Source organism: Rhipicephalus microplus, chromosome X (assembly GCF_043290135.1).
Source record: "Rhipicephalus microplus isolate Deutch F79 chromosome X, USDA_Rmic, whole genome shotgun sequence".
Lineage (NCBI taxonomy): Eukaryota > Metazoa > Arthropoda > Arachnida > Ixodida > Ixodidae > Rhipicephalus > Rhipicephalus microplus.
The window spans coordinates 471,267,701-471,292,019 of record NC_134710.1 but is presented as its reverse complement, the minus strand read 5'-3'; the positions used below and the strand labels follow the sequence as shown (position 1 = coordinate 471,292,019).

At 45.2% G+C, this 24,319-nt stretch overlaps 1 protein-coding gene across 1 annotated transcript in view; it reads left to right on the top strand.

Moving 5' to 3' along the window:
• Positions 1–1,171: 1,171 nt before the first annotated feature.
• LOC119160816 (uncharacterized) overlaps positions 1,172–24,319 on the top strand; it is a 43,340-nt gene continuing 20,192 nt past the window's right edge. The window contains exon 1 of the mRNA XM_037413064.2: positions 1,172–1,312. Coding sequence (XP_037268961.1) covers positions 1,283–1,312 — 30 coding nt within the window. The 5' untranslated portion in view covers positions 1,172–1,282. The remainder of the gene's footprint in view (positions 1,313–24,319) is intronic.

Genomic DNA, 24,319 nt, shown 5'->3' with positions numbered 1-24,319 from the left:
AAAAAATGCTATAGGCCTGTGTGCTCAGATTTGAGCGCACGTTAAAGATCCCCGCAAGTGATTGAAATTTCCGGAGCCCCCCACTACGGCGTCTATAATAGTCATATGGCGCTTTCGAAACGTTAAACCTCACATATTATCTATCTAAAAAAAAGAACAAGGCTAACGTGACGTGTTCACACAGTTACTACGATACGCTTGTAACGGTTCAACTAACGCCCCCCATTTTTTTCTTGCCTTCGTAATCTGCTTACTTTAATTAACGCTGTGTCAAAGAAAGAAACGAGCCCGCAAAGTTATCTCCCTTCACTCCTTCAGCTGCGTCATTCATGTACAGCTGTGTTGCAACGTAACACGCATGTCCAGCGTACTTTACATCATCCCAGTTTGTTTGAGGGAGCTAACCGTCTCAAAGAGACTGTGGCTATGAGAGACGCTATAGTGGAGAACCGTGGACAGTCACCTGGGGTTCTTCAACGTGCACGGAGCTGTGCTCTAGCATTTGACTTGATTTGATTGATATGTGGGGTTTAACGTCGCAAAACCACGATATGATTATGAGAGACGCCGTAGGGGAGGGCTCTGAAATTTCGACCACCTGGGGTTCTTTCACGTGCACTCAAGTCTGAGCACACGGGCGTACAACATTTCCGTGTCCAACGGAAATGCAGCCGCCGCAGCCGGGATTTGATCCCGCGACCTGCGGGTCAGCAGGCGAGTACCTTAGCCACTAGACCACCGCGGCGGGGCCCTCTAGCATTTCGCCTTCACTGAAATGTGACCGCCATGGCCGGGTTTGAAGCCGCTTCTTAAACTTAGGGTCAATAGCCGTAACCACAGCGCTATTGCGGCAGTTTTTTAGAACTTTCTGGGAAGCGTATATCTGCCCCTGGAAGAAAACAGGTTTGCGAAGTCAGCTGCATTCACTGCTCCGTCATCTACTTCAGCAAGCAACACATTTATGGCCAGCTGAGAATATACGTATGCTTACCATGAATACTACCGGTTTCAGTACTTCCCGACTGTTGCCCTTGTTCAGATGCATATCTCGCATCTTAAAACGACTTAAAAACGGCCGATTCAAAAGTAGTGGGCTTGACGCCAATCAACGCCTGTTGGTGCCTTTGGCTGTTCACGCGAGTGCTCCACCTGAGCCAAACTCATGAATGACAGGCGCCCCTTTCCGCGCAATAACTGCAGTGTGCCCCGCCTTCTTCGGCGGAGATCGAACCAGTTTCGCGCCAGACCGGTCCTCGGCGGCAGGAGTGAGTCAGTAGCCGTGATGGAGCCGCGGACGACGCTCCTTCTTGCGGTGAGTGTCTTTGTTTCCGTGCAGTTTGTTCACAGCCCAGTTAATTTTTGCCTTTATGCGTCGTCCACGATCAACTCGCATCGCACGTGGCGGTAATTGCGGCGACTTGAACGTGTGATCCGGCACTGAAAATACACGAAGCATATGAGCCACTTCTATAGGCGAAAAAAGCGCGATAATCTGTCAGGATGGGTCATTACATAGAGCGAACGTTTCTTTTTTTGTATAGCGTGAATCAAAGCGTCATTCATTCTGACAAAGAACTGCATAATACTCTCAAGTGGGATAAAAACCATTAAATATTCTTGCACATGTACTAAAACAAAACAACAACAACAAAAAAAACTGCATGAGGCTATGGCAACGATTCATAAAACCCTTTTACTGGGGCCCCCATAAACAGCAGCAAACGCTGATGTGTGTATAACAACATTGCCGTTTGAAAAACTGAAATTAAGCCATTTGGTTTTATAATTTGCTGAAAGTAGCCTAGCCGTTTATTTGTGTTTCTTGTTTTGGGAGTGGGATCGGAGCGCACTGTTCTTGCCTTGTTTTTGTTTTTTCTTTCATTTATTTCTTCACTAGGCGCAGGCTCGAATAATTCATCCGCCGTGTGGCGGCTTGTATCACAGCTTTTACGAAAAAAAAAAAGGTTTATGGAACGATGCTTGCGGGCTGTGTACACTGTTAAAAATGGTAGTAAAAATATTGTAACCACAGCATTTGTCGTTGCTTTTGGGTGGGGTAAGTCTCACGAACGTCTCTGCCAGGGGCGTAGCCAAAATGTTTTTTTTTTTTGGGGGGGGGGGGGGGGGAGTTCTACCATATTTTATTTATGCTCTTGCGAGAGTTTGTACGTGTGCGTGAATATATACGCAAGCAAAAGTGAAATATTTTGACTCCTCCACCCTCACCTCCTCAGGCTGCGCCTCTGTCTCTTGTGTTCGGTTTCTTACTTTCTGCGATCATATTTGTGGGTTAGAAGCTTCGTGAACAACTTTAGTAATCAAAATAGTGTATCAAGTAAGGGCGGAACTGCTTTATTATTCGCACTGACCTCATGCATATACCAGCTTGAGCGATGTCACCTTAGGCGTCGCTTAAGTTTTATTATCGTATAAATGCGCGAGATGCAGTAATTAAAACACTGTCGGGGGTTTCACCTCCCAACGCCACAATATAAATATGAAATACGCTGTAGTGAAGGAATGCTGTATTTTTAACGCGCACTGACAGGGGCGCCTCCATCTAAATGCGACCCCCGGGGTCGAATCCACGACGCTCGGGTCAGCCGTCGCGCACCATAACCGCTTTACCGCGGCGGGCGTAAATGTTGTCATCATTACTTAGCCTGTGAAGTAAAGAATGCTACCTGCGTACGTGACTAAGTAAAAGTGACTACCTCCATCGACCATGGTGTACGTCTTATACTGTACTTTTGACGATATTAGGAAAAGTTTAAACAAACTATAATTCTCTTCATTATAGTGGAAAGCATGTTGTGCTCCTTAATCGTAAATGAAGATGTAAGGCATGCAAATCTGTCGAATAGCTCGGTTTCATATCTAGGTTCATGGCTGCTCTTTGGAATGCCGTGTACCACTCCAAAATTGGGTCATATATAGTCTTAAAGTTGCTGTTAGAATATGCGCGCTTTCTCGTTTACAGATCATTCATGACTCCGTGTATGCATTGTTATCTGAAGTTCTTATTGTGGTGTGTATTTACTCGAGTACTGATATGAAGTGAACAGAAATTATCAGCGGATCAACAGAAGAAAATTTTTACTACGTTGTCGCTATAGCCTGAGTCGCTCTGGGGCATTGGACCACAAAAACCAACCAACCACACTGCTTTACTTTTGTTATTTGAGCTCCTACTTTTATAGTAAGTTCAACTTGTTATGAAAACACTGGCAGCAGACGTAAACGAAATGGCTCTAAACACACAGTTAGCGATGTTACCGAACAGTGTTAGTAACCGTACTAACAGGGTAGTCACAGTCAAGGCAGTAAAGCTACCTTGAAACAATGTAGTATGTAGAAGCTACCTAAAACTTTGAAGTGTTCCTTCTCTATAGATAGCTAGTGATTTATGTAGTGTCAAGTCGTGGTAGTAAAGTTAATATATTGACGATTACTGCATGCGGCAATTACTACTGTCACAGAAAGTGAACACTGTGGCAAGTACTTACTGTACGATGGTTATTGAAGGAAACCTGTGTAAAATGTAATATATATGTATAGTTGCTTCAGTATAGCGTCCGTGCACTCACGGTTAACACGTATAGCGATAATGTCAAGTAGCCTTCAGAAACCCATTAAATTCATTACGCCACATGCAGCTCATGTGGTTTTAAAATTCTTCACTTTGGTGGTTAAAAAGAACGACATTATCGTTGACGATGTAATTTTTTTTCGTGGTTGTTGCAGTTGTGACTGAATGTACGAACATCGCAACCTAGAATTACCAATGGCATAACTACGGAAGCGAAAAAACAAGGATAAATAAGAGCGCTGGCTTCAAACAATCATTTGATAGCGCAGTGGTGTACATATATAGGGAACAAAGAAGAGAATGGGCATGCGTAGAAGGGTGCAGTTAACAACCACCGTGATACAATGCCAGCAAAACTCTTGTCTCTTGTTGATTGAGCGAGAAACAAATACACAACATAAAAATAGTAAATATACGCTATGTCTTTTTGCATCAGTGCAACTGATGGGGAACCTGCACATGGACCGTCAAACTTACGCATCTGATAAATTTTAATTATCTAACGTGTGGCCTGCGAGTGGTGCTCGCCTATTACATCGCAACGCTCAAATAGGGGCACGCAGCCGCAGTCTCGGCAGTGAATTCTGAGGTGCCCTTGAACCAATGAGATAATTGAAGCCTATTAGACAAGTAAGTTTGACGGTACATGTGTAAGTTCTCCATCAGTTGCGCTGTTGCAAAATGAGATAGTGTATCTTGATCATTTTTAAGCTGTGTATGTGTTTCTAGCTCAATCAACAAGAAACAAGAGTTTTGCTGATGGTGCATTGTATCGCAGTGGTTGTTAACTGCACCTTTCTACGCATGTCCATTCTCTTCTTTTTTTTTTCGCCTATATATGTATGCACCACTCCGCGTTTAAATCATTGTCGAAAGTCAGCGCTCTTCTCTATCCTTGTTATTTCGGTACCAGCTGGTTCGACTTCTAGGTTGCGCTGTTCGTACATTCAGTTATGGCCTACTAATTTTTCAAGTATCAACGCTTCATAACATGCAGTATAGCTTAAGAATACACGAAACACAAGTTTCTCGAGCTCCACCCTCAAGTGCGCACCAAAAGTACGAGCTTCGGTTGGTTCGTGGGAACGCACCAACCGGAACTACGACGTTGGTAGAGCCTAGTTGCACTCTGACGCCCAGTTTTGGCCACTCACTGATCCGACTGCGGGAGCGCTCTTTATTTACCGGAGGCTCGAGTATAGAGGCGCTAAGTTTTGCAGCTGGTTACAGTGTGTGTCATAACGACAAACAGCCCAACGTAATTGAACAAGTGCATTTCGTATCGTCAACCGATAGCTCTGTAATTAGCTCGGGCTTCGCGCCGTTGAGCTGATCGCGTAGGCCACGCTTCTACAGTGCTGCTGTTACAGATTACACCGCATACCTCTGATGTCAATGCATTCGCTGAGGGTCTCAACACGCCCATTTGCCTCAGTTGCTGCTGCTTCGCTGCATAAATTGCTGTTTCTATTCACTTTTCAGAACTATTCTACATATTGTAGGCTCAGGGCCAAGCGTCGGCTGAAGCCCTTAGAAAACAGACAGAGACAAAGTATGGAAAATGATCTTTACAGGCCTCCTACCCAAGCTCGACTGCCAGGCGGCCGTTCCATCATGCGCGCGTGAGCTCGTGCGCTCGAGTACCAAACCACCCAAGGTGTTGCTCCCCACACTTCACCTCAGTGATTTTCCCTCAGTGGTTCTCGAGCTAGCCATAGGCCTGAAATCCCACATCTGGCAACCAACGGGACGAATCCCGTCTCTGTGCCACGGCCATCAAGTCAGCATGGCTGTCTGCGACCATGGCACTGATGACGCCGCTGACCATGCCAATATTTTAGGACCAAGACGCGAGGCAATGGGTCCTCGATTTCATTGATAATCTTTTCGTTTACACGACCAATCACGGCTTCTCGGACTCCGACGTGCTCCGGCGAGTCCTACCAAATGTCCTGCTCGGTGTCGCAGAACGATGGTGCCATCTCCAGCTTCCATTCTAGTCCTGGAACCAGTTTGTCTCAGCATTCTGGGAAGAGTTGCTGGAGGTAGCTTACGACTACCGTATACGGCGTGAAGTGAACGTCCGAACGCAACTACCAGATGAGGGTCTGCGAGATTTTGTTCGGGACATGCGGGAGCTATTCCGTCGGGTTGACCCCAGTAAAGGTTTTGTACGTTCGGCGGCCATGCCATGATGGATGGATGGATATGGCGGTACCCTTTAGATCGGGCTGTGGCTAGCGCCACCAAGCCGTAATTCTTAATGAACCAAAAACTAGATTTTATTTAAAGTGACGTTGAGGATTCGTACTTTGCAGTGAAGGGTTTAATTTTCACTCGTGCCTTGACTTTAGCCACCAATCAGATAACCTCATTCTAGTTAATTCTACCCGCTTAAAGTCTATTTTGCCCTCTCTGTCCCTAAATCCAAGTGCTTTGAAAAACTCTGCCCTTGTAGGTACATCATCATCCTGAACTATAGGGCGGAGCCCTTTACAGAACATTATCAAGTGTCCGGCAGTTTCTTCTTCCTCTCCACATGCACTGCATACCGCGTCTACCCCTCCGTATTTGGCCCGATATGTCTTGGTTCGCAATACTCCCGTCCTGGCCTCAAACAGTAGAGAACTACCTCGAGTATTATCATAAATCCTTTCCTTGGCAATTTCCTGCTTAAAAGTTTGATCGACCTCTAGTGCGGATTTTTTAATCATGCCAATTCTCCACATATCGGTCTCAGTTTCCTTCACCTTCTTCTTAAACAATAATTCTTTTTGGTTTGGCCCCCTGCTGTTTTCCAAGTATTTACCAGTCAATTTTCTGGTTCGCTTCCTCCATTTTGTATCGACATTCTTCATGTACAAGTAGCTGAATACCTTCCTAGCCCAACGCTCCTCCTCCATTTCTCTCAATCGCTTCTCAAATTTTAACTTGCTGCTAGCTTCCATGCCCTCAAATGATGTCCATCCCATATCAACTTGTACTCCCTGATTTGCTGTATTCCAGTGAGCTCCTAAAGCATGCCTACCTATTCCACGTTGCTTAATTTCTAATCTTGCTTGAACTTCTGGTCTCATGCACAAGACCGCATTGCCGAACATCAGACCAGGAACCATGACCCCTTTCCATATGCCTCTCACAACATCATACCTATTGTAATTCCACAGTGCCCTATTTTTCATCACCGCTGCATTCCTGTTACCTTTAGTCGTCACGTATTTTTCGTGTTTCTTTAGGTAGTCGGCCCCATTGCTTATCCATACGCCCAGATATTTGTATTTACCTGTTATCTCTAGCGTGACCTCCTTTATTCTAAGCTCACTACCTTCATTGTCATTAAAAATTATGACTGCTGATTTTTCCTTACTGAATCTAAAATCTAACCTATCTCCCTCATTACCGCACACGTCCACCAATATCTGCAAATCTTCCTTGTTGTCGGCCATAGCACTATACCATCTGCGTACATCAATGCTGGTAGTGCCTGTTCAATGAGTTTTCCTTGTTTGACGAAAAAGAGGTTGAAGCCCAGTCCGCTTCCCTCTAATTTGGCCTCTAATCCTTGTAGGCACATCATAAATAATAAGGGTGATAGGGGACACCCCAGCCTAAGCCCCCACTTTACCTCTGCAGGCTTGGATACCTGTTTTTCCCACTTTATAACTACCTTGTTACCTTTATAGATATCCTTTAAAAGATTAGTGACTACATCTTCTATGCCTAGTGTGTCCAGAATTCCCCACAATTCCTCTTGAACCACGCTATCGTACGCTCCCTTGGTATCCAAAAATGCTAGCCACAGGGGCTTGTGTTCCTTTTCTGCTATTTCGATGCACTGCGTCAGTGAGGACAGATTGTCTTCCAACCTCCTGTGTTTCCGAAACCCATTCTGCAGTTCCCCCAGCACCCCCTCATCCTCTATCCATGCCTGCAGTCTTTCGTTTATAATCTGCATCGCCAGCCTGTAGACCACTGATGTCACTGTAATAGGACAGTAGTTGTTTATGTCAGCTTTGTCCCTTTTTCCTTTATAGATCATGCTCATCCTGCTAAGTTTCCATCCATTGGGGACTTCGCCATCGATTATTGTTTTGCTCACTGCCTCTCTCAAAGTCTGTTCAAACCTCGGACCCAATGTCTTTATCAGCATAATTGGAATGCCAACTGGGTCTATTGATGTACTACTAGGAACCCTTTTTTCAGCCCTTTCCCACTCTCGTTGTGAAAATGGAGCCATTGCGCCACTTGATTCATCCTTGTTTAATGTGGTGCATAAAGCACTTCTTTGTTGAAATTTTTCTGTTACCCTTGTTCCTATATATTCAATAGCTTCGTCCCCTTCTAGCCTAGCACCTTGAGCTGCAGTTATAAACCTCTTCTCTAGGCTCGTATCATTTGTTAGGGAGTTTAGATGGTTCCAAAGTTTCGCAGCTGCCTTTCTTTCTTTTTTATGTACTTCGGCCAGCCACTGAGCTCCCTTTCTTCTAATCTTTACATTGATTAGAAAAAATGCATCTCTTCTACAGCTTAGAAAGGTTTCCCATTTTCTCTCAACGTCATCTGTCGGTTCACCCCGCTGCTTAGCATGTCTGTGTTCCCTAGAGGCTTCCTGACGTTTTGCTATGGCTCTCCTAACTTCCTCATCCCACCAACTTTTTGGTTTGTGTCTTCTTTGCCAAGGTAACTTGTCAGGCGTCTTAGCAAGCTCTAGCTCAAACAGTCTAATTAGATTCGTGTATGTCCACACTGTTTTATTATCCTCCGTGATTACTTTCTCAACTTGTTTAGTGGCTATTTCAATTTGCCTTTCTGGATAAAACCTTTCCTGTAGTTGCTCATCTTGTCTCTTACCCACTTTGACTGCTCTTCCAAAACTTAGCTTGATACGTTTGTGATCACTACCCAGACTTCTCGAGCCACCTTCATCTATGTGCATTCCTCTGAGCTTATCATACATCCTATGTGACATCAGTGCATAATCTATCGTCGACTGCAGCCTTCCTACCTCCCATGTTATTTGCCCTTCACACTTCTCGGTACTGTTGCAAATGAACAAATCAAGCCTTTCACACATATCCATGATAATTTTGCTTGTCGGGTCGGTATACCTATCTATATCTTCTATGTGCGCCTTCATAACTCCTAGTATAATCTCCACGTACCCTCGCTACCAGCGACACCGGCTGCGCTGCTCCTTCCCTTCCCTCGAGGAGCTTGCCCGCTTTGCTCAGAAATTCGAGGAGCCTGTCTTTCGGGAGCACCACTACGAGCCACCACCTGCCAAGGTTTCTCTCGGGCCAGCTTGTTCCTCACCATCTACCTCAGCTTCACGGCTACCAACCGAGTGGCCTTCTATACAAGCTGGTACGAGCTTGATCCGAGCGAGCACTCGGGTGTTTGAGTACCAAGCCGTCTGCTCTGACCGTGCCGATCATCGCGGAGTAGGAAGGCGAGTTCCACGGAGGCGTTGCAGAGGCCTATATTTGTCGACAGGGGGCAAGGGATGTCACCGAGGTTGGAGCGGACGCAGACGCCATGTGGGACATTGAGGCGAGGCGAGATGGCCTTGCGAAGCGATTGGGGGCAGCTACTATGAATAGTAAGCACAACGTCTTGGCGGTGCAAATTCTGAGGACACTGCCGGTGACCACGATAACCTTGAAGCAGCGGTCACAAATTTCCGGGATTATGAAGTGGTGGATGTCAAGAGAATAAAGAAGACGAGTATTAAGAGAAAAAAACCAATAGTAACGAAACACAAGGACAGGAGAATAACACCAGATAAATCTGAGTCTGGCGCTGAGGTAATCCGGGCTCGTGACCTTAAGAGGGGCAAGGCTGCCCTTGAAGCTAAACTGGATCGTCTAAAGCGGGAGACACTGAAGCAGGTTACCCACCTCAGCCAGCTGGAGTATGAGTTGGGCAGGTTGACTGATGAACTTGATGGTCTCAAGCACGCGCATGATGTCTACAAGTCCAAAGCAACCACCATGACTGATGAGAAGAACCCCTGCATTTCTGAAATGGAGGACAAGGTCTGTACTCTGGAGGAAAAGTTCGCTGAGGGCTCACAGGAGCGCAGGAGCATAAACAGGCTGCTCTAGAATTCCCAGGAGCGCCTCAAGGATCAGCCGCAGTAGTGTGCTAAGTACAAATGCAGTTGCTGGAGAGGGACACTGAACTGTCAAACATGCAGCGCAGCCACAAAGAAGAGCTCTAACGGCACCGCCTACTCCAAGACACAGCTGGACGACCTACGAATGCAGGCAGCTGACCTCCATGCACAGCTCGCCCAGGCCCAATAGGACCAGAACCAAGAGGCCAGTCAAGCGCATGCACTAATTGTGGAACTCGGCAGGAAAGAAGTGGAGTGCAATGCGAACCAGGAGCAAAAGCAAGGGCTCAAAGGCGGCCGGAGGACATTTTAGGCAAATGTCTTAGAACTAGGAAATCAGCCCAGTGTTGTGCCGCACACCCTCAAGAAGAATGAGATTGCACAAGAAACCATGATGGAAGGGCTTGCAGAGCTGAAACAGGTGCTTGTTTCGGCTGAGATGGAGAACAAGCGACTGATGGAGGAGCTTGAGGAAAGGCAGCAGCAAGCGGAATAATATCAATCCAGACTAGAAGAATTGGTGACGTAGGTGCAAGAATACTTGGAGGGGGCGACAGAAAACGTGGAGCAGTTGGAGGAAGCTGCGGTTAAAGCGAGCAACGACACCAACGTGTGTCACCTGCCGTACGCGGTGGCTGTCCTCGACGACCAAAGCTACGTCTAGAGTATGAAAGGCGATGTGGTACCGTAAGTGTATGCAGTCAGAGCGTTACGGGGACGTCACACCTCCCTGGCTGCCGGGGTCACCAACGTTCGAAGACTACCATGTGAAGTGGCCGCCATCGATACGCTAACGGTCCGGACAGCTACAATGACAACGGCCGCGACATATGGTAACCACAACGGCTTATGACTCACCGGGACTAGTACTGCACCAGGAGCATCGGCGTTCTGTCATGGTCTCGCCAACATCCGTAGTCGTCAACCTGTGTGAGTCCGGTGTGCCTCCGCCTTCAGGTTGCACCAGAGTTACCTTTGCTGCAAGACTGATCAGTTACCGCGTCCGGCGGCCCATGAACTGCCACGATGAGCTGGGCAGTGACCGTACCGACATGAGGTCGCGTACGATACGTGAGGTCCACAGTGACCAATTGATTGATTGATTGATTTGTGGAGTTTAACGTCCCAAAACCACCATGTGATTATGAGAGACGCCGTAGTGGAGGGCTCCGGAAATTTCAACCACCTGGGGTTCTTTGTCGTGCACCCAAATCTGAGTACACGGGCCTACAAAACTACCGCCTCCATCAGAAATGCAGCCGCCCCAGCCGGAATTCGATGCCGCGATCTGCGGGTCAGCAGCCGAGTACTTTAGCCACTAGACCACCGCGGCGGGGCCACAGTGGCCAAGGCCAGCCAGGACCTTTGCGTGGGCTAGCTGTGTGACGCCGCCCGCATCCTTCTTCCGCGATTTTCCAAGGGGAGGGGGCAGTATGGGGCGCTCGGCGGCTGTGAGTGCTCTCCGAAGACGTGGACGATCGCGGGTGGATCGTGGCACGTGGCAGCCGCTGACAGCAGGCAGTTGTGGCCGAGCTACAGCGCAGTAAAGATGGATGCCACTTGGTCTCTGCCTCTTCCCTGAGGGGTTTTTGGGCTAGCCAGAGGCCCGCAACACCACAACATCGATCTTAAAGGCGAACATTTTTTGGCGCACTGTAAGCACTTTTGGCATCTATTTGTCTATCTATATATATATCTATCTATCAAGCCGCTTACGTCTTGGTGCTTTCGTGATCTCCCCCTTGGCGTCATCCGAAATTAGCATGGGGGGGTAAAGGTGGTATGACGAGTTTGACGCGCTGATTAACACGTGAAAAATGTCGCAATATCGCTGAGTATGTCATTAAACACGTCCCGCCATACGGTGGCACATACCCGCGGGTGGGTATGTGCCAGTGGTATACGGGTATGTGCCACAGGTGATTAAAATTTAGCATCAACTCAGGAACGACGAATGCACACAGAGCCAATATTAACACGTGAGCGTCAAGAAGGAGCTGACGTCAGCAGCGTTGACCCGACGAACGCAAATAATTATAGTCAGGGTCCTAGCAGGAATCAAACCCAAGCATTCTCCGTGGCGATCAAGCTTTCTACCACAGAGTCACGTCAGGCCTCGGAACGGCTTTTCGAATAGACCCTAATGTTCGCGAAACGTCAGCTGTGGTTGTAGCGCTGACTATCCAATCCTCTAAACAATACATATGTACTCATGTGATACAACCATCAAGTCGGATTAACATCAAATATTGTTGGGCGCCATGCTCTGAGGTTGATTTATGTAGCAGTCTCCACGGCTACTATCTTTGCAACCACCAGCGCTTCATATATCTGCTTATGCTACTGGTGTTGCTAATACTCATGTTTCTGTTGGCATCATTGCGCAAGTGTATACTGGTTATATAAAGATTTGCAATCCTTCAACATATGCCTGTGCTTGCAACATTTACACATCATCATCATCATCGTCGTCGTCATCATCATCATCATCATCATCATCATCATCCTGACTACGTCCACTGCAGGACTAAGGTCTCTCTTATGTTCCGCCAGTCAACTTGGTCCTGTGCTTGCTGCTGCCAATTTACACGCGCAAACTTCTTAACCTCATCTGCCCACCTAACCTTTTGTCTCCCCCTAACCCGCTTGCCGTCTGTGGGAATCCAGTTAGTTACCCTTAACGACCAGCGGTTATCCTGTCTACGCGCTACATTCCCGGCCCATGTCCATTTCCTCTTCTTAATTTCAACTATGATATCCTTAACCGCTGTTTGTTCCCTAATCCACTCTGTTCTCTTCTTGTCTCTTAAGGTTACACCTACCATTTTCCTTTCCATTGCCCGCTGCGTCGTCATCAATTTAAGCTGAACCCTCTTTGTAAGTCTCCAGGTTTCTGCTCCGTAGCTAAGTACCGGCAAGATGCAGCTGTTATATGCCTTCCTCTTGAGAGATAGTGGCAATATACCTGTCATGATTTGAGAGTGCTTGCCAAACGTTCTCCACTCCATTCTTATTCTTTTAGTCACTTCAGTCTCGTGGTTCGGCTCCACGGTTATTACCAGTCCTAAATAGACATAGTCTTTTACAACGTCAAGTGCACTATTACCTATTTCGAAGCGCTGTTCTCTTCCGAGTTTGTTGTACATTACTTTCGTTTTCTGCAGATTAATTTTAAGACCTACTTTTCTTCTCTCCTTGTCTAACTCTGTAATCATGAGTTGCAATTCGTCCCCTGAGTTACTCAGCAATGCAATGTCATCGGTGAAGCGCAGGTTACCAAGGTACTCTCCATAACTGTTATGCCTAATTGTTCCCATTCTAGGCCTCCTTTGAAAACCTCCTCTAAACACGCGCTAAATAGTCTTGGGGAGATTGTATCCCCTGCCTTACATCTTTCTCGATTGGTATTCTGCTGCTTTGTTTTCTGAAGCACTGTGATAGCAGTTTATCCCCTGTAGATCTCTTCCAGGATGTTTATGTATGCTTCGTCGACGCCCTGATTCCGCATTGTCTGCATGACTGCTGATATTTCTACCGAGTCAAACGCCTTTTCGTAATCTATGAAGGCTATATATAGTGGTTCGCTATATTCTGAACATTTCTCTGTTACCTGATTCATAGTATGAATGTGGTATATTGTTGAGTAGCCTGTTCGAAATCCTGCTTGTTCCTTTGGATGATTGAATCGTAATGTTTTAATTCGGTTAGAAATTACCATTGTAAGTAGTTTGTATATTATGGAGAGCAAGCTGATCGGCCTGTAATTCTTTAAGTCCTTGTCATCTCCTTTTTTATGTATTACGATGAGGTTAACATTCTTCCAAGATTCTGGTACTCTTCCCGTCAGGAGATACCTCGTAAACAGGGTCGCTAGTTTTTCTAACACAATCTGTCTTCCACATTTCAGCAGATCTGATGTTACCTGATCCTCACCAACAGCTTTGCCTCTTTACATGCTCTCCAAGGCTTTTCTGACTTCTTCTATCATTACTGGTGGGGTGTCATCTGGGTTACTGCTAGATCTTATATTAAGGTCGTGGATGTGCTGGCTACTGAACAGATCTTTGTAAAACTCCTCCGCTAATTTTACTATCCTATTCATATTGCTAGTTACTTTGCCTTCCTTGTCCCTTAGTGCATCCATCTGGTTTTTGCCTATCCCAAGTTTTCTCTTCACTGCTTTGACGCTTCCTCCGTTTTTCAGAGCGTGTTCAATTCTCTCCATGTTATACCTTCTTACGTCGGATACCTTACGCTTGTTAATCAAGTTTGAAAGCTCTACCAACTCTAGTTTGTCTGTCGTACTTGAATATTTCATGTTTTGAGACTTCTTAATGAGATTCTTTGCTTCCTGGGACTGCTTGCCAGTATCCTGTCTAAATACAGTACCTCCAACTTTCACTGCACACTCCGTAATGATACTCGTCAGATTATCATTAATTGCGTCAACGCTAAGGCTGTTTTCTTCGATAAGAGCCGAGTGCCTTTATATATATATTTAGCGTCATTTCATTCCTTGTCACCCAATAAAAAACCGCTAAATGGTCACCTTCCCTCCGCATGCTTTGGATAACGTCAATTTCCAAGTTCATGGGATCTGTCGAATTTTTCGAATTCAGCAGCTACTAAACTGTGATTGTACTCTCTAAAGTCGATAAAAACAAAAAGTTCTTCAGTTTCCCCTAGCCTAGCTGCCTTTAGAATAATGCAGCAAGATATGGAATAGCTAGGGCTAGCTAATGATGACATGCGCTGTGCGAAAGCGGACACAAAAAGTTGCAGGGTCCCACACACCTAAGACGACTGGCAGACGTAAATGTTCTGTTTTTTCTCAGCAGTTGTGTTGTTCCTTCCTTACACCGTCTGAAACCTTTCTGCACCTTATGCATTGCCTTCAGGATCCGAGGCACCTAACCTGGTTCTGCATTGCTTCCGTGATCAGCGCAACTTGCTACGATGTCATGCGATGTTACGTCAGGTGACGTCATGCAAAATCTGACAAACTTTGACGTCATGATCACATCATATTTTCACGGGATTGTGACGTGGACAAAAGAAGCAGACTTGATAGTCGGGTTAAGTTGTTTATCGGGGCGAAGTTGGTGCCACGTAAAAAGAAAGTCAGATTACAGCAAGACGCTGGCACTGATAGTGATGAACCGAGCGTCGGCCGTCAATCAACTGACAAGTGGTGAAGCGCGTCAGCATTTATACAGCGTTGTCGAATATTTTAGCGTCATCGCTAGCAGCCACGTATGTTTCAAAACAATCTATAATGTTCGCGAAGTGCATGGAGTAATCTTAACAAAGTGGTCTACTGCAGTCCTGAAGCTTCTGGAACACTAAGGCGTGGTCTGCGCTGAGAAATACTGACTGTTGATTCCCAATCACCAACTAGCCCAAGCATTTGTCTTATCGAGAATTACTGACAGTGTAACGGGGCGATAACAAAACTTGAGGAATGAATGTGGCAATATCGTGACGTCATCACGTGATGATCATTTATTGCGTCGCTCGTGTTGGACGGGAGATGCCGATATTGAACGTTGGTCAGTTTTCACGCTTGATACGGGATCTAAGGCCTTAATATACTGCATTTTCGTGAACCGGTGTATGCCTGCACCCACGGGAGGCTGAACTGATGATTGAAACTTAGAACAACAAAACGGACGTGCTTAATCAGCAGTATAGTAAATGTTGATGTTTAACGTCCAAAAACCACCATATGATTATGAGAGACGCCATAGTGGAGGGCTCTGGAAATTTCGAACAGCTGGGGTTCTTTAACGTGCACCGACATCTGAGTACACGGGCCTACAGCATCTTCGCCTTCATCGAAAATGGAGCCGCCGCAGTCAGGATTCAATCCTACCATCTGCGGGTCAGCAGCCGAGTGCCTGAGCCACTATAGACTACTGCGGCGATTATTCAGCAGTAAGCGATTATTTCCAGCACATTCAAGCGCTTTATTTTCAGACCCAACATTTTGGGATTCCATTATATATTCTCGGTGATTGTTGCGTCTTCAAGAATTAACCTTGCGTTACCACTTGAATGCATTCCGCTCGGTTACTTGTTGCCGTCGAATTTCAAAGTGCCACAGAAGCAGGGAAACCTTTTTCTCGCTTTCTGTGGTTTTTCTTGTGCTTTTTAGATTTTGCACTCAGTCATCGGTCAGTGTGTACCCTACGTGCGCTAGGCGGAACGAAATACCTCAACCGAGCTCCTTTTGCCTGCCACATTCGAGGTTCCTTCTGATGTGTGCACATCCTGTGGCATAAAAAATACGACTGCGAAAGCCCTCGCGGACCATTAAACATGCCTGTTTTAGCTCGTATGGTGTGCAGTGTAAATGGATTCCACATTATTCCGTCCCACATAAAGTGGACGACGTCGCCATTGCCTTCCTGCGTAATGCTCATGCAAAGCAAACCAGTAATTTGCACGGATAACTTGGTTACCTCAAAGATGCCTATGTATCTATACAGCGATGTGCATCCTAAATATTTCCTGGCTCAAATAATGGGCCAACATTAGCTGCCAATTATATAGTTAGATTGCTTTGCGGTTGGGTAAGGCTCATGGCTCAGGCTGCGTAGACGGGGCAGAACATTTTCACGCCTATTTCTAATATGCGATGCGTATACGAGGCAGTGCTTTGAAGAAACCTGATTGTTTTGGGTGATAAATTCTTGAATATAAGGTGGGTGCTGGTGCAGACGTTTCTATCAGCCGGCTTGCCATTTCCGAGGCTGCAAAATACAAGTTGGCTTGTCGAAACGTCGACTCCAACATCCACCCCCTCTTTTCGAATTTCTCATCGCAAGCTTCCATCTTACCCTTCTTGCCTTCGTTCGTGATGGATTTTGTTAGTTATTATTCTGGCTCGTCTGAAATTGCCAATGTCTCTCCAGTTATTACTCATATAGGTAAAATTCGTGAAACACAAACTTTATGTAGTCAATTCAATAATCAGCGTCAATACACAGTCAGACACAGCGTCACGGATAAAAAATTACCAATTTCGTAATACTTAGGCAGCTTAGCTTTAAAGGCTTTACAGATTTGTAGCCAGACGCAGAAGTGTACTTCGAAAAGCTTGGTATAATGTCACTATTTCTGTTGACAGGAACTTTGTAAATGTGTGGTATCAATATTTGACAAGTTTATATTGTAGTTGTATTTTATGCATTTTATTTGCAGGTAGCTGGGCAATGCCACTGTTTTGCATGCTCTTTGATTCTTAAATAAGGTTATTCCAGAGAAGTGAACAAGACAGCTGTATTCTGTGTGTAATTTGGCGTCTACAATAAATATTTTATATGCTATCGTCGGTATTTGTGTGCTCACGCAGTGGTTAAATGGGAACTCTCAAAAGTTTCTTTTTTGACTCGGGAGTTTCGACCAAAAATAAGCCTCTTTAAAGCAACTGTTCGCTTTTTCATTTTTAAAATGCAGTCCTGCAGGCGTGGCTTCCATTCTTGAGATTGTGCTTCGGTGATTCAGAAGGTGAAAAGAAAGCTTTAGAGGGAATCATTCTGGCTGCAAGCAATGATTGCTCTCATTGAATAGAGCAAGCAGTACGAAGACGAGTAAGATAGAATGCCCTGGAATCCACCTATTCTCTTCTTAATTGAATACGAAAACAATAAAAACAGCGCGATCGCTTTTCAGTAAGATACTCCAGTTCGAAGACTTCAAAACACTTGGAAAGAGTAATATATTACTTTTATTTCACCGAAAATACCCCCAAGTAAAAAATATAGAAGCCACATTGTGTTTTTCACTGAACCACAATGTGACTACGTGTGATCTACGCCATATATATGTCACTCTATGGGAGTTGCATTTGCACCTATTCTGTGGGCGTAGAATGATATGCAAAAGGGAATGCTGTAGTGAAAGATAAAAACTCCCGCTTGGTCGCTTATTCTTTTAGAGTCTGTCGTGTTTCGGTGTGTTTATTTTTAGGCCTCGTAAACTCACCCACGTGCTATGATGAACACTACGTGTTGTATGTTAATTAATTTACGAGTTGTAGCTGACGCAGCATTTGATGAGTATAAATAACCCTATTTGAAGTTTACGGCTGATCATCAAACCTGATAGGATACTTTGAAGGCATCCTTTTTTCCACGGATACCTCATGTTTAAAGATTTCCGAAATTTTGATGTCACACGGTAGGGGCATGTGATGAATTCGCCAGCGTACGCTGTGACATGGGCTCATGTAATCTGCCATGTACAAATAAGCTAGGCCAATCAGGGATACAAATCATAAAAAGCAACGAAACGTATGTGCTGGATACCCTATAGCATTTCACCATTGGTAATCTTTTGAGCACAAGATCACAAATTTTGCGTTGTGCTTTTAGTGCTAGATTTTTGTGTTGTTTCACGCTTCACTAGTTTCATAACTTTTGCCAACTTAAATTTTTTATCCTTTTAATCTTTCTGAGCATGACTAGTTTACAGCTTTAGGATTTGACAGTCACTGCAGCTTGTATGACAGTATGTAGAAGAATTTAAATGAGAGGGAAAAACAGCAAAAAAGAAATGAAAGTAATTATGGCGTGCGCGTACAATGCTTTCGTTCTACAATAATAGATAACTTGTGCTTGCAACCTCCCTTTAGAAAAGGACATTTTTTACCTTTCATTTAACGATAAATTTGTAACATGCACTGCTACGCACTCTGTAAACAAAAGTACGCTCGACGAAGGCTGCAGCGCTAAAGTTCACACAACATGTGAGCCTTGCAAAAAAAAAAAAAAAAAACAGGAGCCTTTGCCCTATCTGGAGAACGGGGGCAAGCGAACTGGGCGTGTCTGTCGTGGTACATTTTTATTTCCTGCTTTTTTTCTTTCTTTTGTAGAAGTACCAAACTGAGTTAAGAGAAGTCGGGGCTTATTTTGAGCCCTGCGAGAAACAGTTCGGTTGACCTACTCTATCTTGCGACTCCCTCTTTCTCGTCCTTGAGCAGCCTCTGCAGTCTTACCCGGTGACACGCCAGAAGGACAAAAGTTTGCCACAGGCGGACCCCCCTGCGGACAAGTGGCCGTGGTCACTTCAAGAGGTGGTCAGATGGAGGCGTGGAGAGTGAGGGCCGGATTGATCTTTTCAAGACTGGCAGTGTCTTCACGCACATTGCGTAGTATTGTAAAATGGTATTCGGACCGTTTGATAGCAGGTAAAGCACCGTCGTGGCGAGGCTGAAGAGAACTACTAGGCGCGTCAGTAGGGACACAAACGTCTGAGCGAATTTACAAATTTGAGGGTAGGAAAACATCGTTTTCATTCGTGAGCAAGGCTACGAGTGGACTAAAGTTGCATTAAAGTCCACAGATGCTGTACGAACGAGGACGTAACTGGGACAGTTGGCATCAATACTGGGCTAATGAGGCCACCCGGCAAGCGCAAGGTGCAGCCGTAGAGGAATTCGGCTGGAGAGCAAGGTAGTTCTGGTCGTAGTTTGGATCAGATGTCGAGAAGCAACACTGGGGGACGTGACACCTAATCTTCAGCGTGAAACGGGGAAACGAACGCAGCCAGTGTAGTGTCTCGACAATGCTATTGTACGTTGGGTGGTAAGCAGTTGTGCGAAGGCATGCACAACCCAGAAGGGATGCTACAGATGTGAAATGTGAAGATTAACTGTCTGCTTAATCCATATATATATAGTCACCGTTGATGGCAGGCCACAATGGCTAACCCCTGCAGCTTGACAGGAAAGTGTGGAGAACTGTCTTCGCATTATGCCATGCATTGGAGCTGCATCAGGTCCCCGTGTGCATCCCGATAGACGTAAGCAGAGACGCATAACCTCAGCATGGCGGCAACGGTCCAACAGTTTGCATATAAATGGTGCTGAAGGGGAAAGTTGAAATGCCGAAGAGGACATCTTCATCGGTAAGCGGAAGTTTTACCTATGCAGGCTTGTTGTGTCGTTGCACCTTTATACATACTGTGCACGTGCGAACACAGTCGCGTATATCAACGCGCATACGCGACCGCAGACATCCCATTCAGTGTTTTCAGGGCACGTATGCCTGGATTGGGAATGGAGTGCAGCGTATCGAAGACTGGACGACATAAAAAAGGAAAATAGATGTTGGCAAAGTTGGATAAAACGTCCCACCAGAACGTGACGTAACGGTCGGAACTTGTTCAGTCCAAGCGATGTAGGAGCTCGGAGGCAGAGAAGCTCAGTGCAGGAGCAAACAAATATGGCCCCGTGTGTGCATGTCTCTCTGCAAGTGTCGTCTAAAGACGATAGTATTGCGCCTGGAGGGAATGAACAAACGTTTATTCGATATACTGCGCCAGAAAGTCGTTTAATATGATTCTGCAGGCGCTGGGTGAGACACGAGTGTAATCTGGCAGTAATCTTGGAAAACAAAAGGATGGGCTCCGATATAGCGAGCTCGCGGCGTGGCCGTGCCATCTCGGAGGTCATACTTTGTAGAATGCATGGTAACGGGTAGGTGCCCCGACCGTATCGTTTTAGCAAAGTGCAGGAAACACTCTCCTTTTCGTGCATAGCATTGCTTTGTTAGCTTAGCGTTATAAACGCTACGTTCCTTATAATTACTTATGTATGTCTTTTATAGTGTAAAGAACCCCAGGTGGTCTAAATTTCCGAAGCCGTCCACTACGGCGTCTCTCATAATCATATAGTGGTTTTGGGACGTTAAACCCCACATATCAATCAATAGTGTAAAGAAACACGGCACGGATATTGGCATGCTGAGGTTGTGCCTCAGTTACGCACAATATTTCCTTTTAATCAAAAATGCGCACAAATATAAACGCCGAAACGAAATCAATATTGGTGGGCGCTGCGCATGTGGTTGGATTTTAGCCGTTTCGGGTGACACAAAGACATGTCAACCGACCGGCAGACCAAAATTTTTGCGTCGAAGTATTTCAAGAAAGACTATCGTCTTCAAAAAGCTTAAGGAACTTTTCATGACGTTGCTGCTCATACAGCTGAGAGCGTCAGCTGCACTGTTAAGACTTTCCTAAACGTATAGTATGCTTGTCGTTAATTCCGAAGAGTTAGATGGAACGACAGTTCGAAGAGTACATTTAATTGCCGTATATGCAGTTTCGCAACATGGCTGCAACAGGATGTCGCATATCTTGACCCTTGCCTGGCGAGGCAACGCTTCTAACAGTCATGCTTGCCAAGTTCTGATGTGACGTGATAAACGCGATAAATGCGGAACTTGTTTTTCAGCTTCAATAAACCACCTAGCATGGGATTGGCAAGCCATAGTCGTGGTAGTGTTATGGTGGCTGTAGGACCTATAACTCTCGTAGAAGATTGATTGATTGATTGATGGATTGATATGAGGAGTTTGACGTCCCAAAATCACCTTATGATTATCAAAGACTCCGTAGTGGAGGTCTCCGGAAATCGCGACCTCCTAGGATTCTTTAACGTGCGCCCAAATCTGATTACAGGCATTTCCGCCTTCACCAAAAATACAGCCGCCGCAGCCGGGATTCGATTCCGCGATCTGCGGGTCAGCAGCTGAGTGCCGTTCCCACTAGACCACCGCGGCATGCAGGGCAACACTCGAAGAAGGTGCCTGGTTGGTTGTGTAGGAGCGGAATCGCGGTCGTCTTGAGAATTACGGTAACCCACTGAAGGTCGTGTTCGTTGCCGGGTCACCACTAAGCATGGACACACGCAACGCAGTTTAGAGAATTAAGACTTTATTGGGAGCCCTGCAGAGACCACTCACTTGACACACTCTATCCTGCAACTCCACACTTGCTTTTTTTCGTTCTTTCTTTCAATAGCATCTCGCAACGCTGCCTCCTATTTGTTTGCTTTCACCATGCCGAGAAGCGGACAGTCGTCCACGTGTTTAGGAGCACGACATTTCCGTTCCCACAGGCAACTACGACGTTCATGCGTTCTTGTACCGACAATGAAATTACGCTGCGTGAAGTAAGAAGTCACCTCGATAACCTCGATAAAAGATCAGATTGTCATCTCAGGAATGGCCGATCTCCGACAAACCCACTATCGCGAGAACATCAGTTATCATAAAACTGAGCATACAAACAAGCATGGGAGTGGCAAATTTTATGGGCCTCATTAGAGTACACCAGTGTTTCGGTAGACTTTTCGTATATTTCTGCACACAGCTTGTGGTCACATGTATACAACGCCAACGACATTAATGAGGCAATACAAGCTTCGCTCGAAGACAGGCCAACTGGACGTTGAAAATTGAAGTTTATTTAATGCAGACACAAATGTTTGTACAATTTTAATACAAAACAAGTTCAAGTAGAAAAATTTTGAGCTTTTCAGGTGTGAAAAACTGCAATACTAATAAGTATCCCCCACCCCTCCACCCCAGAAAAAAAATGTAATACACTTAATACGAGCAACAAAAAATAATAGACTAAAAATAAAATTTTGGGTGTTTTATAAAGTTATGCATGCATAACTATGTAATCTATAATACCATGATGACTGTAAAAGTCGCAAAACAATAAAAAGAAACACAGAGCTCCGGCAGAAGAGCAAAAATAAAACCAGGCAGACATTTCATAATGTACAAAAAGCAAGGGTGTCTTGTAGATTACATACTTTAATGAAAGTTGCTATTGGCTAATAGTGAAACTCTAAAGCTGGTAGATAAATACCGATGGTGATACGGCACACTTAATGCTTTGAGACCAGGAATTACAGTTTGATTTCAACAAATCCAAATATGCGAGAGCCTTAGTTAGTTTGAACCATACGAAATGAAATTACTTTTGGATTAGCAGGGTCTTGTATAAAAACAGTTGATAGAAGGCGAAGGTTTTCAAGTGCTCAATAAGCAAATATGCTAACATCAGTTAGCTCAGCAACACGAAGTACGTTGAGCTCACAGTGCAGTTAGTCGACATAAGAGCATCTGTAACGCTCAGCAGGTATATTCTCACGAGGTTGTGTTGGTGAAAAAGGTGGCAGCAAGGATGATCAAAATGCAACCTTTTATTTTGCGAACTTGTGCCCAGAAATGTCAACTACTTTTCTAGAAGCAAGCAACACTCACATTGCAATAGCGGTGAGTATACGGTAGATGCTCGTCAAAGAATCTGGTCATCCGTACAACCCCTCGTATTTTATATGTGAGAGATACAACTTTCCAGCATTATCACTGGTGCTCATGTAAGGCACCTAATAAGTAGTTGCGTACGGCGCATAAGTTTAGTAGAGCAACCTGAATAAATCATGAAGCTTCGCAGACGCTGCTGGCATGGTCTCTCTCTCTCTTTTGTAGCTTAGGCCCAATCACACATAAAAATAAATCAAGCGATCCTGGTCATATGATGGATTGGTTTGACAGACGTTAAAGGGAATAAAGATGGCAGTTAATGCCCAAGGAACGACGCAACGGTTTAGATGAGAGAGAATGAACGCAATAATAACGAGAACTAACAGAAAATTATGCAAAGAAAACTATGAAAGGAAACTAGCCCTTCAATATACACTTGTTCCGTGTGAACGAACCCTAACATAAGGGGATCAGAGCAGTTAAGTGAAAATAACCTCTAGTTTTTAAAGACGATAGTCTTTTTTGGGGACCTTTAACGCAAAAGTTTTGGTTTGTCTGTCTGTCTGTCTGTCTGTCTGTCTGTCTGTCTGTCTGTCTGTCTGTCTGTCTGTAAATTTGTCTGTTTGTCCACTCTTAACAGCATTGGGTTCTTGATATATAGCCCACCCCACCCACAGCGCCCACCAATGTTGCTCAAGATTCAGCGTTCATATTTGTGCAATTGTCGATTAAAAAGTGATAATTGCGCATGTCTGGGGCACCGCAACAACACGTATATATTCTGCATGTGCACCTTTTACTAGAAAAGGCATACATAGGTAATTTTATTGACCGTAGCGCTTATCACGCTGCGCTGTCCATGCAACGCTTGCACGGACAGGCGAGTATTTCCAACGCTTTGCTAAAACGAAACGGTGGTGGCACCTACCTGTCACTTTGCGTTCCACACCTTATCACCTCTGAGACAGGCGCGCACACCTGTCTCTGAGTCACGCGCTCCGTTTTCCAAGAAAACTGCCAGATGGCGCTCATGTCTCACGTGTGACGTGACTTGACGTGCTGGTTCGCCTCCGCTGCACGCTCGAGGCACTCTAACGCAGCGACTCCAGATTACCATTCACCGATTTTCCTGCGCAGAACATCAAATAAACGTTTTGTTCACTCTCTCTTCACACATAGGATTAACGCCTTTTGATGACAGTTGCAGATTACATGCAGATACGGGGCCATTTTTTTTAGTAACACTAATACCGTAAGAAGTTTTCCGGATAGTAATTCTTGGTGTAAATTAAATTGTAGGTGGGGATAGAGCCTGATTCCTGAGAAAGAGCAATGATTTGATGGATAAAAAGGATGCATAATAAATGATAAGTGGCATATTCTAGGCTTTATTTGCTGTCCAAGGTGTAAAAATGAGAAATTTAGCTTCGGAACGACGGACCTCACGTGTTCTATTAGCGTACCATCTTTGTATTGGTATTTACAAGCTCACTGCCGAAGCTTATTGCCTAACGAATTGATTTGCGCAAAAGTTTCTCTAACCCTAAA